Below are 16880 nucleotides of genomic sequence, written 5' to 3'. Positions count from 1 at the left end.
ATCGACGGCGTCGCTTATCTTTTCGATTGATACCGCGATTCCCTGATCTTCGTCGAATTCGGGAAAACGTTTCCAGCATAACGGACCCCTCCCAGATCGTGGCGCAGTGCTGCATCGACGCCTCCTGCATCTGTACAGGTGAACGCGTCGGTGTGCGCGCGCGCGTCGGTGGGCGAGCGCACACCAGCGCCGAGGGAGATGAGATACATCACGGGACGGGAGACGTATTATTAATGGTGACAGTGGGCGACCCAGGTTGGGCGGGGTACGCGCGCGCGATGCGCGGTCCCACCGAGATGTGGGCCTCGCTCCGGCCCCTCTTTTTCCTCTTCCTCGCTTCATCTCGACCCTCCTCGTCTCTCCTACATCGCGCCATTGCACACGTATATCGCCTATGCGACGCATCATGATTTTCTATATACATTTTATTTCGCATTTCCTGAATTTCGACTTTGGAGAACGGCTGGTCGCGCGCTTTCCTCGAGGCGAGGATGTTGTGGTGATCGCTCAAGCGCGAGTGCTTGATGCCAAAAAGCAAACCAACTCGAAAAATATTGTGTCAATTCGAGGATTTATTGGGAATTCGTATATAATTAAAACCGACGAAACAGACTGGAGGATTAATCGGGCGCTAACTAACTCCGAGGATCTGATCGGTCGGTCGGTTATATTCTAAATGCCGCGTGCGAGAAGTTTCTCGCTCGATTCTGAAAATGTCACGTGCCAGTCCGCGCGCGAGCGTCTATACCGTCCGCGACCATAACGAAATTCCCGAAGTGTCTGCTGGGCGCACACACTCGGGAATGAGAAAGGGAAAGAGAGTGAAAGAGAAAAACGGCGAGGTTTAATCGCGGATCGCTGGCCAAGTGAATTACCGGCTGGCGCGTGCGTAAATCACCGCGGAATCGTTAATTAGGCGGTAGAACGAACGAGCTTTCTGGAAAATGTCAACGGCTGGGATGTCGCGGCGAAACGGGACGCGCGCGTAATTCTTGCGCGACGCGAAGACTCTCGATTGGGACCTTTCGACATCACGCGCGATTTCGCTCGCTGGCTGCAACTCTCGCAATTTGTCCCGATGCCCGACTAGCTAATTTATAATCTCTCCGCTAAGATGGAACTGCGTGAGCCGATAGAAATCGCGAAATGGAAAGCCTATTAGCATCCAACATTCTTATACAAAATATTCACGTTCGCAATATATACACGGCGGACGGAGCGCAATTTAGTACAGAGACCGAATACCGAGACGATTTCGTCACCAATTGTATACCAGTTATCACGTACGCCTTTATTTTTATAAGTTTACGACGTCTTTGATAATAATCTTCAATAATACTGGCATATAACTGAAATTTTCATAATAATATATAATTTTTCGATAATACTATAGTGTCTATTTAAGAGAGGCACGCGTTCCCCACTCGTTGCTCGATTACACGCGCGGGACACGGGGCACCCGCGAGGATCACGCTGAACAAACTGACAATTCGACCCAGACGTCCTCCCCGGCGACGCACCTAATTCGACGGCGCGGCGCGGCGCGCAGCCCGCTTTTGCTCGAAACATCGAAATTAATGAAGTCGTCCGACCGGGCCGCGGCCTAAGCGCAGTAAATTAGAGGTACACGCCAACCATTAGAATACTTAACGAGGACATCACGGTGGGACGCAGCGTGCGCGGGTGTGATGATGAATCACCGCCAGGGATAACTCGCCGCTCGCGCGCGCCCAGGAATATTAAATTAAGTGTACTTATTGTTAGCCGAAAACCTCATTCGTGTCCCCTTTGCCGGGTAGTCCCTCTCCGGGCTCCTCTTTCTTTCTTCTTTTTCGGGCTAAGAGGTTGAAGAGTCGGCTGGCCGGAACCCGAGAGAAACGAGAAGTCGCTATATAGGCGGGAGAACATTGTCGGGCGACAAAAGCGTTCTCCTCTTTCGCGAGAATCCTTTCTTTCCTTCCCTTTCTCTCTTTCTCTCTCTCTTCCCCCCCGCTTTTCTTCGCCACAGAAGCATCCTCGAGAGTACTGAAAGCACTGTCGCGACTGTTTATTATCCATAGGGCGGAAAGGGTTCGCCACGACGAGGTGCGATTTCGACAACGATCGATTTGCGCTTTTGTTTTTTTCTCTCTTACTTTCCGGCCCTCCCTCTCGCGCGGAGTCCTCTGGGTCAACGTTTCTCTCTTTCTTTCTCTTTCTCTCCTCCGGAGATGAAATATACAAAATGAAATATGAAATAATGGTTCGTGCCTTGTGGCTGGCTGAAGGCACGGGCGCACCCATATCTACGCCCCCATGCGCCTATGTACCTTTACAATACTGTACGCATAACTATATATGTGTGTGTGCGTGTGCGTATATACATATATTATACATTTATACATAAATATATACGTATTAATTTATGTATACATAATTTTATATATTTATATACGAAATTTGTGCCGTAGCTCTGCGTAATACGTAATATGTGCGTCGCGCACGCCGTATACGCGATATCCGATATCTTGCGCTTAATTTTTTCGTCTTGTCGCGAACATCTTACGTTTGTATTAACCCTTATGCCTCGTTTAATGATATTCCGGCCTACCATGTTGGCATATTGAACGCAACTAAGGCAGATTCCAGGCTTGGTCGTCGGACCAAGACCCGCCGCCGCCGCCGCCGCCGCCGACCAAGCCCACCTGTAAATACGTATATCCGTACGTGTATATACGCCGTGTATGTGCGACGGGAGGAGAGATCATTTCTGTGCTCGTTTTGCACTACGTATATCGGGGCAACGAGGAAGAGAGAGAAATAAAATAAAATCTCTCTCTCTCGTAAGTCGAATTAAGCGCGTCGTTAGCCAAAGGGATCGGCCGACGATTTCATCGAGATTCGGGATATCGAGATGTATACATCGCGGCCTCGCCCCATTATTGTCGAGGAGGTAATTTATCAGGGGTATTTATACGAACACGCGAGATTTTGCACATGTAATCGCTATATTAAAGCGGCGTAACTTGGCGCTGATAACGTCTATGATTTAAAAAAAAAAGATCGTCCAATGAATTTATCTTCTAAGCAGACGATGGAACTTGATTCGTTTTGACTCGTTTTCCAAGCGTATTTCAATCCATCAAAGGTTCAGTTTGAGGCATAATTTTTAATTGAACAATTTTTTTCAATGCTCGCGACAAACGTGCCCTAATTTGACACTGAGATATCTCTAAATAGCGAATTTAAGAGATATTTCAAGCTTACATTTTTAACTAAAAAGACCATTTCACAAAAAAAATTATTATTATTATATTAATTTTTGTTTAACATTAACGCGTTTGTCAATTCCAGCATTGCCAATCTGTAAAAATTATCAAACTATCTTTCAATAGCTTATGCAAAGGTATTTTAGTATATACCCAAGAATTGCGGCGATATAAATATCCGCACATTCTTTGACATTTCATTGTATTATATCTTTTGTATTTTGACTGTTTATGCGGCACAGAGAGTTCCGGAACGACGGTAAGGATAATTCTGTACATACCGTGTGTCGCTTAATCATTTTACGTGCGCTCCGCTCTCGGTCTCTCTTTTTTTCCTGTCTCACGTTCCTTACTTGACGGCTTGCTTTGTTCGGGCTTCTCGCAGGAAAGAAATGGCGAGGGCTGACGCCGCAAGACAGGAGGCCCTACGTCGAGGAGGCCGAGAGGCTCCGGGTCATACACATGCAGGAACACCCGAATTACAAGTACAGGCCGCGGCGCAGGAAGCACGCGAAACGGACACCCGGTGCACCGTCCTCGCCTCCCTCGGCGACCAACACCGCGGGCAACAGGCCCAACCCTGCCGGCCCGCCGATTCATCATTCCATGTAAGTCGATACTCCGGCCCGTACTTTCCGCTAATGAAGGTACGTGCGAGCTAACCGCCGCGGTTAATTGAGAGATTCCGGCGAGATTTAAACGCCGACGACGGCGTTATGATTTCGACGATGTTAACATTGTAGCCGAGATTTAGCAATGTTTGAATGTTCCGACGTATTCGTCTTGATAAGGAATATATATATATATACCGCATGCGATTATAAAACGACGACGCATCATAAGTGTTGTATGCGTTTAAGGTCCAAGATGGACAGTTACCAGGGCATGTCTCAAATCCCGTGGGGTAACCATTCCCCGATCTCATCCCTGTATCATCAACAGCAACAGCAGACTATCCAGGAGTTCAAATCGGAAAATAATTCGATCTACGGCAGTCCTTACACGCCCATCATCCACAGCCCGGACATATCTCCGGTGGCCAGTCCCGAGCCCGATGGTGAATTTTTAAAATCGAAAATTGATCGGATAATTGAATAAATTTTGTTTATTTGAGATTCATATCTTACAGATAAGCTTAAGATACAAGGTGTTTCTAAACTAATGATACAACCAAGGAGATTTTTTGTGAAAAAATAAAAGAAAAATTTTAGACTTTGTTTGAAAAACGACACGATGCGATTAGAATTACGAAACAATTAAAGTAAATATGAAACAGTTATTGAGATAATTTAATATTAATCTACTAATCTAGGTGACGGCGGTCATTTATCGTCCGCTCAAAATCAGGATCCAGAACGAGATCTGATGGAAGGTACCTCGAAGCAACACGGAGACATGAGCGATCAGAAACGATACACCTTTATGAGTAGCGACAATCAGCTGCACACGGGTCACGTTAGTAACACTAGCATATCATCGTGTCAGAATTCCGGCGGTTACACGGATACTTTAACGTATAAAAAATCCGTACGTATTCCGCACACCTGATATTTTTATACTACGTACGTTACGGCTGCAATCTTCTGTAAACTATCGTTCGTCGAAATACAAAAAATAATATAAAAATATATTTAATTACTTTGCCATAATTTGATGGAATTAAATTCATTCTTTCATAAATAAATTTAAATCTAGTTTGTGATTTCTCCACGTCACGCCGAATTATTCCGTGTCAGACCAGATCGAGCAACCCTCTCAGGCAATTATTACGTTTCTCGTCACTCAGGTGGGCTATTTGAACTTCGAGAGACAATCCACGAGCATAGCCGCGGTGGGCATAGCGAACGGTATGATGGTGTCGTGCAATAAGCTACGCTCCGGTTTCGACAACGTCGGCTCCGTCACGGGCACGTTTTATCCGCCGGTCGCCTCGCCGCACGATCAATCGTTGCAGCACTACAGCGGCACGCAGACGTCCAAGAGCACGACCAACTATTCGATGCAGCCTACCGTCGAGAGCAATTACAATCCGGTCCAATGCGCGGGCAGTCGACAGCAGCCCATAGGAATCCGCGGGGCCGCCGAAAGTTGTCCCGGTAACGTTTTGCTCTCGTTCACGCACGTTAAATTCAAAGGCTCGTAGAACTCGACTAGGAATGGAAGAATCTTGATACATACACGATCAAGGAACGCAACAGCTAGTATCCTTTATTACAGGAAAGATATATAAGCAAGAGAAATAATTTGAAAATAATTGCTCTTACGTTTTCTAAATAAAATCGTTTTTTCGAGAAATGGGAGTATCAAAGAGATACTAGGATAGGATCTTTCTGAATGTCTATTCATAGTGAATGTCAAAGAATTACAGTAGAATTTTCAATAACGGTGCAATTTATTCTCTTTTTTTTTTTATCACGTCCTCGTTCAATTTCTACTTTCTTGACGCAGTGACACATCGATACCAAATGTCGCATCATCAGGAGTACCAGACAGACGCGTCCTCCGGCAGCGGCCAGCAGCAGCACGCGATTCTCGGCGGTCACATCGATCACGGTATGAGCGCCGAGGACGATCAGCAGCAGACGCTCCAGCTGGAAAAATATTTCAAGTATTCCCATCCGAGCGTGGGACACTCGAGCCTGTCCTCGCAGAGTATGTTGGACAGCAACCATAATTACGCCAGCGATCTGCGCTACTACGGGGCACCGCCGCAATCTCAGCTGGATATGTCGAATTCTCAGTGCATCGTCGACGATCAGCAGGGCAACAAAGACGCTCGTTGTCCTAACGTCGCGATCGGTCATACCATGGAACAGTATCACCCGGGATTGGAGGTGTCCAAGTACACGGATCACTCAGTGACGCAGCAACATCAACAGTCGCAGCCACAACAGCAGCAGAGTATGGAACACGTGCCCAAGGCTGACGACGATTTCAGTGTTATACTTGCGGACGTGCGCAAGACTTGCTACAGTAGTTAGTGTTTCTCCTTCTAGTGCACAGACCAATCCACAGGTTTTGGGTTGGACTGACGTGCGAATTTCAGGGACTCTTCTTTCGTTCACGCGGTCGGGAAGAACAGGACGCTTATGTGCACATTTGACGTGGCTGGTGCTACTCGAAATATATTAAAGCATTTTTATCTCGTGATAAAAGGTACGTCTTTCTCGTTAACTTCGGAAACAATATTTCAGCTCCAAGTTTTCACACGAGCAAAAGATATTATTTGCCACTCGATTCGTTCAATTTCCAGCACGGAAAATATTTAATTACAATTTTTATCTTTCGGAACTCTATCTATGAGTATCCCCTGTGTATAAGCACGATCTCTTACGGATTTCAGTACAACTGAAATTGCATTCATGCGAGTCAGTGGCGTACAATTGTCGCCTGTCAACAAGTTGCGGTAAACGAAATTCCGATAAAAATATGACGAATATAATTATACGATACAAACAATGATAAGCTGCCTGATATGATCAAGAATGTCATCGCATTTTATTACAATGAATATCATTTTATTGGAATTTTTCACAAGATATTAAATTTCCTGGATCTCTATCTTATCTACAATCTTATATGAACACTTTAGGACCTCAGAAAACGTAATGATAGGCGGCTGATGGTGCACGGCTAGTGTAGCATTAAAATTGCAGAGAGAATTGTATACTCACATAGATGTCACATTAGTTTCATTATCAAAGGTAATACAGTAGCAGAGATATGATAACGATAGCGAGAGATATTAAATTTACGTTATTAGAAATGTTTTAGAAAACTTTCACATGTCAAGAAATGTTTTGCATCAGTAAGTCTTCTCGTATTTACTCTGAGATAGCAGCATTTACTTTTGGTGCTATGTCACTGTGAGCTTTATCCAAAAGCTTGTTTTTAATCGTTGCAAACGATGATTTACATAAACCAATGTATGTTTTTGTTGTAAATAAATTTTCTTTGTCTTGCTCATCAGAGTGACATTTCTAGCAACTTGTGCAAACTGCACATTAAGTTTTGTAGAAATGCGAGTGGTGCAACATGTCTTCGATGTGTATAGAGATGTGTAAAGAATTCTGGATAAAACTAAATTATTATTATTTTGCTATTATTATATTACCTGTTAATTAACATTATTAGATATTAATATTATTAATGTATCGTACTTAATAGAATCAATTATGAACAAATATTTATCTGCATATATTCTTCAAAGGATATCCTTCCACAAGAAATATGTTCTTAATGCATTTCGTGTGGTGCATATCGTTTATTTTATTATATATGTAACGCACACATGCGTATGGTAGGTACACACAATATATGTATGAGACACACATACATATATATAAATTATATTGTAAAATATTATGTGTTATCCATATATATATACTCACATTCTTCATTCAAAATAAATTTCTCATTGAGAAATTTGGTATACGATAAAATTATACAACTTTCCGAAAAAAGTTGATGTCTCCCGCGAAATGACATATCACGCAAATATATTTTAATCACGCATGTGTATTAAAAAACGATCTTTCAGGATTACCGCTCCACGTCATTAAAACACACACATGTATGTATATTAATTCTTTTTATTAAATATATATAAAAAATATGTGTATAAGATACAACATTATGTGTAAAGCTGAAATCATACATAGTGTAGTGATACCCATAAATTACATCAAAGGGGGTTGATACAATGGTTAAATATTGACAAATATTTCTCATTTTCCATTATACAATTATATGACACTTCTTGCGTCAGAAGGTCTCAGATAGCTATAGGTAAAGTCTTTTACCAAATAAATATAATATATTTATTAAACAACAGGCACGTGAAGAAAACAAATATTAAATAAATTATTATAAATATTTCATAATATCTCTTCTATAATAGGATATTTATAAATATCCCTCTCTCGTCATCTAGAAATTGTTATTGCACATATCGCCCTTTCTAATATCCGTCGCAAAGCCATTTATTGTAACTAAAACGATCGATGCTAAAGTCGGTACCAAAGTAAGACTTCGAAATTAATCTCCAAGTCTCTCTGCTGAATCTATATACATATTTCTATATAAATAGTGTATTATTTACGAATTTATTCTGTCACATTTTATGTATTAATCCCCATTGATTTACACGTAAATGTAATCGAGTTGTGCGACGTTTATGATTTGCTTTACCGTTACAGTATGTATAAACAAGGCTGACGTCGCTCGGTACAATTTATATCAATCGTTCACAGCAGAACCGGGATTTTTACTGAGACAAAAGATTTAAAAAAAAAAATGAGAGTAAATATATTTAGAATATAACTTCTAGAGTAAAAATATAAGATTTTCTGTCGACTTGTGCGTGTTAGGAAAAAAATCAAGGCGGCAAGTGATTTTGTCATATTTTAGTTGTGAGTGAAAAGGAACATTGCTCCTGTCGAAGAATTATATACGTGCTTTAAATACTGTGCTTAGTAATTAAGAAAAATCTTGAGATCGATTAGCAGCAAATTGAATCGTTAGAATAATTTCAGTTGCTCAATCCCGGCTCTGTTTCGCATCGTGAATGCCTCGATTTATCACTATTTCTGCGTTCGTAGGAATCGACTGCTAAAAGGACACGACAATAGGTAGCGAGGTCTATTTAGGGAATCGCGCCAAGTACATTCTCCTCGGCACCATTAACACGCTGCATTGTACATCTTCTATTCGCAGTATAGGTAGTGGTTCCTGACTAAAAACGACAAATATTGCTAGATGTTTATCGTAATTGTTTCGTGAACGTCGGATTACAAGCGTAAGTATACGTATGTATTCCCTTCGAACGATCTCTCTCCTACTGTAAATACAATGTATATGTGAGGGATTTTAGAGAGCAATGGCTTAACCATTATATACGTTAAATGGACAGATTTTGCAGTCTTATTCACAATGATCCGCTAGGTATATTCTCTCATTGAAACGTGCAAAGACATTCGTTATAAATTGCGGATACTTAATGTATCAATATAAATTGATATCTAATAATCTTACAAAGTCTCGCACGGTACTGCAAATCTTACATAAACTGTACAATTTTCTGCTATTAACACGAATTTATATGTACATGAATTTATAGATCATCGATATCTATTGTTATATTTGTGTCTTTGCATATATGTGTCTGCATTATGTACAATTACAACATATAATGTATACACATACAATGTGTATAAATGGCAGCTTTACAAATCACGTATAAAACTCTCTACGTACATTGTTACGTAATTTAGCTTGACGTTTTTGTTTGAGAAATAAAATAGAACATTTCTGTGTTTTGAATGGATTATTTGTAACATATAGCCAGTACGAAAAAGTATTAGATATAATAGGTAATACAAAAATTATCGGGTATACTGGAATGATTTCACTTGTAAATGTAAATAATATAACGACTGGGAATGTTAGATAAATTTAATGGAAGTAAAAGTATCTCTCTGCGAATAGTATTCCTGGAACACATGCAATTGCTGATCACAGCGAACAATGTTCTATCTGTATACGTATTTCTATCTGTATACGGGCAGTTTTGCGTTTCTTTAAATTTTTTTTATGGCAGAAAATTAAATTCTACAAAAGTAGAATTAACAACAATATTTGTAATAAAATATGTCGAAAACATTTTATTACAAATCTTGGAATGTACGGAAATAAACTTCTGATGTAAATTAGACGTAAAAGAAGTTACTAATGTTACAAATGTCCATTCAGTAAAATCTACATAATTACGTATAGTGATATTAGTGAATTTCCGTAGACGAGAATTAAATTAAAATTCTTTGTTCATCACTTAACATAAACCCTTTTGAGAAATCTAACCCACTTATCGTTATAAAATTCTTTAAAGACCTTTAAAGACCTCCCCAGCATAAATCTAATATACAATCTTGCAAAAATATTCTTGCTCGATTTGCTTTGGCTTTAATCACGATATAATCTAGAGTAAAATATATAAAACGAGAAAATTTTACATTCAAATCAATTGAAAAAGAATTGTTAATAAATAAATGTTTAGTTCATATTTACTAAAAAAAAGCATTAAATTATCTTTTATATGTATATATACATAAATTCAAATTAATAAAAAAAGTATTAAAAGTTTTAGTTTGTTCTTTTTTTTGAGAATTCTGATTCACATTTTAACTACTTAGAGTAATTAAAAAAATTTTCTGAGATATTTAATTTGTTTCTAGCTTCATTTCTTTCTATTGCACAGCAACGTGCTTATAGTCAAAATTTTAATCTATAACGTCCTTATATGTCATTCATCCCATAAACAGTTCTGTTTCATTTTAGAATAATATGAGAATATAAAACACTTCTTACAGGTTTTTATGCCACATCGATAGGTGCTTGCTACCTTCTTGCCATCTGACTTTCCCTTGCAAAACTTCAGACCACACGGATACCAGCCGATGCATAATTCGAGGGAGCACGTGCAAGGTGCCCAGAGGTTTGATGTGTCAGCACATTTAGAGACCAGCAATGACCTTGTATCATTCATGCCCGATTGCGGCACATTTGTAAAGTTATACACAGCTGCCATGAGTAACTCTTCCGAGGAACCTAGGAATGTCATAAAAATTGATAACCACACATATAATATTACTACACATATGTACGAGCCACTGATCGCCCTGCATTTTATTACAGATAAGTACCTGGTCTTTGAATCCACTGTTTTATATCGTCATTTCTAGTGTAAGTCGATCCAGCTGCTTCCGCGCAGAGCGTAGTAACGTGCTTCGAGATTTCCTTGGACTGAGAAACGTCCAGAAACAAGTCCATCGTATAATTGACATGACCCCTATCCTCCTCCGCTACGCGCACGGTACCCGGATTCTTCTGGCGTAGCTTGGACATCGCGTCGGACGATATAAAATCTACTTTGTAAAAATGATTCACGAAACACATAACTTGATACTGATTTTGCCCGCGTTCCTCCTCGCCGAGTACCAGAGCTTTTATAACTTGAACTTCCTGTAAAAATCACAATTGTTTGTAGGAATAAATCACGAAGATCCTTCTCTTCTTTCTCGCAGGTTCTTCAAAATGTAAAAATAATTACATTTTTGAAATCGATGAGTTGTGTGACCAGGGTGCCATCGGAACGTTGGAATTCGAGAGTAATCAGATCTTCCGTAACGTTAGACGAGATTGTTTCTAGAAGAATATCACCGCCCTGCAAGTAAAACAAATTTCTCATTAGTAATATTAACAATAGGGAAAATTATCTTCAAGCTCTACTTATTCGCTAATAATATTCAACATTTGCGTTAAATTACGTTTGAGGTTAACTCAGGAAATGTCTTTATGATCATTTTTTTTATAATTTTGCACAAATTACGAATTATGAATGTAAAAGTGGAGCTGCTGAACGGAGAGCGTAAGAGACATTCACTTACCTGATTTTTGACGTTTATGAGCAAGTGTGTAGTGCATACATCGTAAAAACACTGCAACACGACGCAGATCGCGAGAAACTCGTTGAGTATCCTCATTGTCGCATTGTTAATCACTGTCGACGCTCGGCTCGCCTCCTCGTCCGGGCCGACGGCGACGAGCCGGAAAATTCGCGTAGAAAAGAAAACAGAGATTACTCCATCGAGTATTATAACCTAATGCGTCAAGCGCTGCTCCGCTCCTTTTTTTCCCCTCCCGCCCTCTCTCTCTCTCTACCTTCGACGGCCTACATTTCTGTCCACCATGTTTTCGGTCCAGTATAGCCAATTCTACGTTGAAAGAAAAATTCACTGGTCACCTTTTAAAAAATTGGCACGAAATTCAAACCTCGCTTAGCCGCGAAGAAGTTGGACGCTGATGCCAAGATTACAGACGGCAAACGATGATGAATCTTCTCTTCTAGATGAATTTTAGAGCGCACAGGAAGCAGGAATTCGAGATTTCAAATCGCGAAAATCAAGACAATCTCGAAAACTAATAAAGTATCAGGAGAATGGGCAAGGAGGAGGGGTTGCAATTTAAAATTCTAAAAAATTTCCAAGCTTTTAAGAATTGCGAGTTCGGAATCTGAAATCATAAAAATCAAAAGTTTTGCAAATCGACAATAAGGTATACTTGATATATAAATATCCTTGATGTAGAGAAAGTAGAAAATTGGTAAAATATGAAATCCGCGAGCATATTGGCGAAAAATAAAAAATAAAAAACGTACATTTAAAAAATGTGTATATATTTTTGTTTATGCTGATATTTAAGTTTACAATTACGTTCGTCGTTTATTCTTATTAATTTTTATACTGTTTCGAGCGCTGCACGAAGCGGATACTCCATCGTCCTCGCTTAATCGCGCGGTCGACGATATTTCCCTCGAGGATTTACTGATTACGGTGCCTTCTCTGAAAGTAATATAAAGCGTAATAATTAAATGACGAACAAACGCGCAGAGGTAAACTCCATGACTCATGACTCACGAAAATTGCAGTTGTAACGCCGATAAAATCGGCGGTGCCTCCGGCAGCCGCACAGGCTTCAGGTCATATATCTTTAAATGGGCATAAACGGGAATCTGCAAGTAGGAGAATGTATAATTATCGATGATATATAGTTGTCGACAGTCGACGGCAAAACTACCAAAAGCACTGGGATAATACTTAGAATGTTTCGTTGAATTTTTGTAGCAAATGCATGCCGTTGAATCTTACGTGCAGCAGAGATGTATCCAGGATTGTTGACGGTATGCAACTTGTTGGTAAATCAAGAAGTTGATAATGGCAACCAAGTATCGGGGATTGCAGTTTTTTACCATGAACTAAATCAAATTCATCGAGCTCCTCTCTCGATTCTGAATGACTTGCGAAGGAATCAGCATCTTGAATCTCCGCTTCTTCTTCCCCGTTCGAAATATCTACAATAGCGATACTTATAAAATACTCGCAAAGCGACACGTATGGCGATATATAACTAAAATTTTCGAAAATGAAGTGTCGTTGGCTTACCAAAATGTGCCATAATACAAATCACTGTTCTACCGAAATGTTAAAAATTGTACTTTTAGTACTTCCAACAGCTAATTATAGTTTATCACGACCTGCGGGACCTGCCTGAACTTGCGACATGAGACCCAATTGTTTGGTCGATAATGCTCTTCCCAACGTACACTAATAAATATGCCGAATTTATTATATTCTACGTAAAAATAAAGAATTCGAGAATTTTTAATAATATTCCACAAGATCGAATTAATTATTTAAAATTAGATCGAAATATTCTTCGATTTCTTAGGAATCTTAATTCTTTTCTATTGTGGAGATATTATCGTTATTATGTTACAATTTATCATATCAAAAGTATTGAGCTATTAAAAAACGCGAAAAGATGATAGTGTTATTTCATGCAAATATCTTTTTATTTGAAAATGGCACGCAAGAATTTTCAGCGTGTCAATTCTCAACTTTTCTCGCTTTTGACGTCATCAAACAAAAGAGTATAAGTAGAAGCGGCGAGTACCCAGAAGCCTTAATTTGCTATCAATAACATGGTAATGAATATTACATATTTACAATTGAACAATTCTCGCTTTTGACGTCATCAAACAAAAGATTATAGAAGCGGCGAGTACCCAGAAGCCTTAATTTGCTATCAATAACATGGTAATGAATATTACATATTTACAATTGAACAAAAGTTTTTATGATATATCTTAATTTCTATCGAAGAATTTAATTGTAGCTCTCTCTATATTGCGTATTTAAAATAAAAATAAAAAAGATTGTCGATACTTTTCATATATGTTAGGGAAGCTGGTGATAAATGACAACTTACAAAATAGGTTATATCTCATAGAACTGAAAAGACTTTATTATATCAATATCAATTAAAAATCAACAACTTTATTAGATTTAATCATAACGTTTATATATTTATTAAGATGAAAATACAGAAATGTTTCTTTTTTAAAGATGCGACCGACGTATCTGCGCGTGCAGCTTCAAAGTACCGAAGTACCTACCAGTTGACATGATACATCAAATACGTCTATGCCTTCTATGCTGTTTATATCTCATAGATTGCCTTTACGTATCTTCTTAAGCATATCTGATGAAGTTGCGATGATAGTAGACATCGGTGTAGACATCAGGCACACCCTGAGCGCAAGGCAGAACCCAGGAAGTAATACCGATCTGTACACCGTTGCTGATGAGCGGGCCACCGCTGTCACCCTGGAAATGCAGACAATTTTCATTAAGTTTTCGTTTAACTATAATATTATCAAGTCTTTTCTAACTGATTGATCAATCGTACGTCTCTTTCAGGGATCCTATTCCCACATATTCAACGATGTGTGTTACTTACCTGGCAAGCACCAATTCCAAAGCGATTGAGCGTGCACAAGTGGCTGCCGGTCAAGGGCATACCACGGTGATATTGCTGGCATTGGTTCTGCGAGACCACGGCTTGGTTCATCTTGAGAAGACTGCGCGCGAGCGATCCACCCGTACTGGTTCTACCCCATCCGGATAGGGTTGCTGTCTGTCCAGCGGAAGGCTTAGAGGTAGTCAGATCGATCGCAGATTGGTATTGGTCGTATTGAATCGGCGATCTGAGCTGAAATGAACGAATGACAGAACAGATGACTGATACAGGCGATTTTAAATAAAAGGTGCAAAAAGACGTTAAAAGAAATTAGAAAAAAAATTATAAGCTGGCGTTTTTGAAATTGCAGTGGCAAATCACAGTGGCGAACTATCCGAACGTCGACCTACCGTGATCACCGCAACGTCATTCCTCCAAGCATCTTCCCTTCTGCCGGAATATTGCGGATGTACGGCAACTTTAGACACAACATGGAGCTTTCCTCCATTGATTTGGATGGTGCCGGTGGCAATCCTCAAGTTGTTGTAGGGCGGATATACGATGCCGTCCACGCAATGTGCAGCAGTCAGGACTTTGGTCGGGGCGATGATGGAGCCGCCGCAAATGTGATTGCCATTGACCCTTAGAGAAACTTGGTGTGGGAATTCGCCTGGTGCGGCAGGCGTACCACCGACGATCTGTTCGGGATCGTCAGCGAACGTCTCTGCAAATCGATGATATATATACTAACAATAAATATGCATTTCTTGCAGAACGAACGACGGCATATGATGAGCAAGATGTTCATTGGAGGCGAAGAATAACGAGAGAATATTTTGTCATTGTACAATATTGTATTTTACTTACGTTGCGCCAGAACACCGACCACCAAGAAAATAACAGGTAGCATGATCGATAATTAACTCAGGTCAAAAATGAAACTGAGAGTAAGGACAATAATTTCTACTCTCTTTTTATAGCGAATTCATATCTGTAACCTCGGCGAACAGCTGGTCACATTTCTTACAGTAAATAAACACGATGACACACCCCGCATTTCAATGAGACAAATACGACAAAATCAAATATTGCACACTTAGTTACACGGTATGAGTTAAATGGAGAAGAACGATAAAACGTACATGATAATGAAACATGAGGCGTATCTCTTCATTATTATTGTGGAGCTGATCGTTCATCCGAGCGAAACGTAAGATATCGAAAAGCAAATAGAAAATTTTATCGCTTGACATTCAAGTTAATTAAACAAATCGTGCGTTCGCGTGAATGAGTCACGGTGCGTCTCGCTCCGCGCGTACTTGGCGCGAGACACTGCCGTGTCTCTTGATAGAAATTATTATTAGTACAGTATAACATTTTTAATTTTAAACTAGAAACTATATTTCTATGATTATGAGAAAAATTAGAAATTACTTATTCCTACTGTCTAATATATCAAGATTAATTATACAGAAATGTAAATCGCATCATTTTTTAATACGTTAAATGCAAAAGGAACTCAAGAAATATAGAGAATAAAATTGTATACTTTCAACGTGTACTAAATATATAATTTATCTTACATTGTTGCAAATATTGAACAATAAGAATACGATTTAATTGTATCTCACTCTTAGAATTGTTTTCTTTAAATTTATACAAGAAATACATTTGTAATATATCTCTAATACATAGAATGATTTTAGAACTCGGATTCAGCTATTATTTCTCAAGACATCCAGAGAATATTAAACTAAGATGCTCTGAAGATGATATCCGTTTTGGATGTTCTTTGGATTTTCAAGCTACCTGGATATTGCAATTGTACATTGCAGTTTATCGCATTAAAAATATTAAGCCATAAAGAAATGCAAAAAGATGATAACACACACACAATTCAAGATAAAGACGAAACTCTTAATTAAACATTTTGTGTTATCTTTATTATCAATATCTGCTGATGATTTGTTAAGCTGTGTATGTATCATACATGTATGTATGTAATTTTGGAATCAGCGAAACACAAGTTATGATATCATTATTAATAAACCATTATATATTCAATCTGGTATCAATATTATGACAATAAATATTACAAAAATTAGCATTGGGCAAAAATTTGTTGCAATGTTTCTTAATTTCTACAGACGAGTTAAATTACAGCTTTCTAAGATTATCTGTTTAGGAAAAAAAAAATTATGAATTATTTTTTTACTATATTAAGGAAGTGGAATTTGGAGATGGATAATAAATCTGCATACAGTTATATTTGTCACA

At 39.1% G+C, this 16880-nt stretch overlaps 4 protein-coding genes and 1 long non-coding RNA gene across 14 annotated transcripts in view; 2 read left to right on the top strand and 3 right to left on the bottom strand.

The window, feature by feature from the left end:
- Positions 1-7434, top strand: part of LOC139771959 (uncharacterized) — a 43236-nt gene extending 35802 nt beyond the window's left edge. For all 5 annotated transcript variants that reach the window (XM_071705201.1, XM_071705202.1, XM_071705204.1 and 2 more), the window contains 5 exons: positions 3634-3856; positions 4109-4305; positions 4561-4775; positions 5035-5344; positions 5697-7434. In XM_071705201.1, the coding sequence (XP_071561302.1) occupies positions 3634-3856; positions 4109-4305; positions 4561-4775; positions 5035-5344; positions 5697-6229 (1478 nt within the window). In that variant the 3' untranslated portion in view covers positions 6230-7434. The remainder of the gene's footprint in view (positions 1-3633; positions 3857-4108; positions 4306-4560; positions 4776-5034; positions 5345-5696) is intronic.
- A 388-nt stretch (positions 7435-7822) lies between these two features.
- Positions 7823-11960, bottom strand: Oaf (out at first). Its single transcript, XM_071705210.1, has 4 exons — positions 11693-11960; positions 11356-11469; positions 10949-11267; positions 7823-10853 (listed from the first exon to the last, which is right to left on the bottom strand). The coding sequence occupies exons 1-4, from the start codon at positions 11786-11788 to the stop codon at positions 10549-10551; spliced, it is 834 nt and encodes a 277-aa protein (XP_071561311.1). The 5' UTR covers positions 11789-11960; the 3' UTR covers positions 7823-10548.
- A 216-nt stretch (positions 11961-12176) lies between these two features.
- LOC139771967 (uncharacterized) lies at positions 12177-13332 on the bottom strand. Its single transcript, XM_071705214.1, has 4 exons — positions 13247-13332; positions 12953-13155; positions 12722-12816; positions 12177-12646 (listed from the first exon to the last, which is right to left on the bottom strand). The coding sequence occupies exons 1-4, from the start codon at positions 13257-13259 to the stop codon at positions 12514-12516; spliced, it is 444 nt and encodes a 147-aa protein (XP_071561315.1). The 5' UTR covers positions 13260-13332; the 3' UTR covers positions 12177-12513.
- On the top strand, positions 13219-16869 carry LOC139771969 (uncharacterized). Of its 6 annotated transcripts, XR_011718035.1 has the most exons (7): positions 13227-13900; positions 14210-14251; positions 14341-14910; positions 14974-15229; positions 15377-15506; positions 15584-15813; positions 16310-16869. It is a non-coding gene; the product is annotated as an uncharacterized lncRNA (long non-coding RNA). The 6 variants fall into 6 exon arrangements; XR_011718032.1 differs by having other exon boundaries at positions 13219-13900; positions 14210-14910; positions 14974-15276; XR_011718031.1 differs by having other exon boundaries at positions 13221-13900; positions 14210-14910; positions 14974-15259.
- LOC139771965 (chymotrypsin-1-like) lies at positions 14081-15609 on the bottom strand. The gene is made up of 4 exons (XM_071705211.1): positions 15471-15609; positions 15014-15327; positions 14604-14855; positions 14081-14470 (listed from the first exon to the last, which is right to left on the bottom strand). Exons 1-4 carry the CDS (start codon positions 15511-15513, stop codon positions 14336-14338), a joined length of 744 nt encoding a protein of 247 aa, XP_071561312.1. The 5' UTR covers positions 15514-15609; the 3' UTR covers positions 14081-14335.
- Positions 16870-16880: the final 11 nt, after the last annotated feature.

Source organism: Temnothorax nylanderi, unplaced genomic scaffold, assembly GCF_030848795.1.
Source record: "Temnothorax nylanderi isolate EJ_2023f unplaced genomic scaffold, tnyl_v1.0 TNYL_tig0045_pilon, whole genome shotgun sequence".
Taxonomy (NCBI): Eukaryota; Metazoa; Arthropoda; class Insecta; order Hymenoptera; family Formicidae; genus Temnothorax; species Temnothorax nylanderi.
Note: the sequence above shows the minus strand (reverse complement) of the source record. Positions and strands in the feature narration are given on the sequence as shown.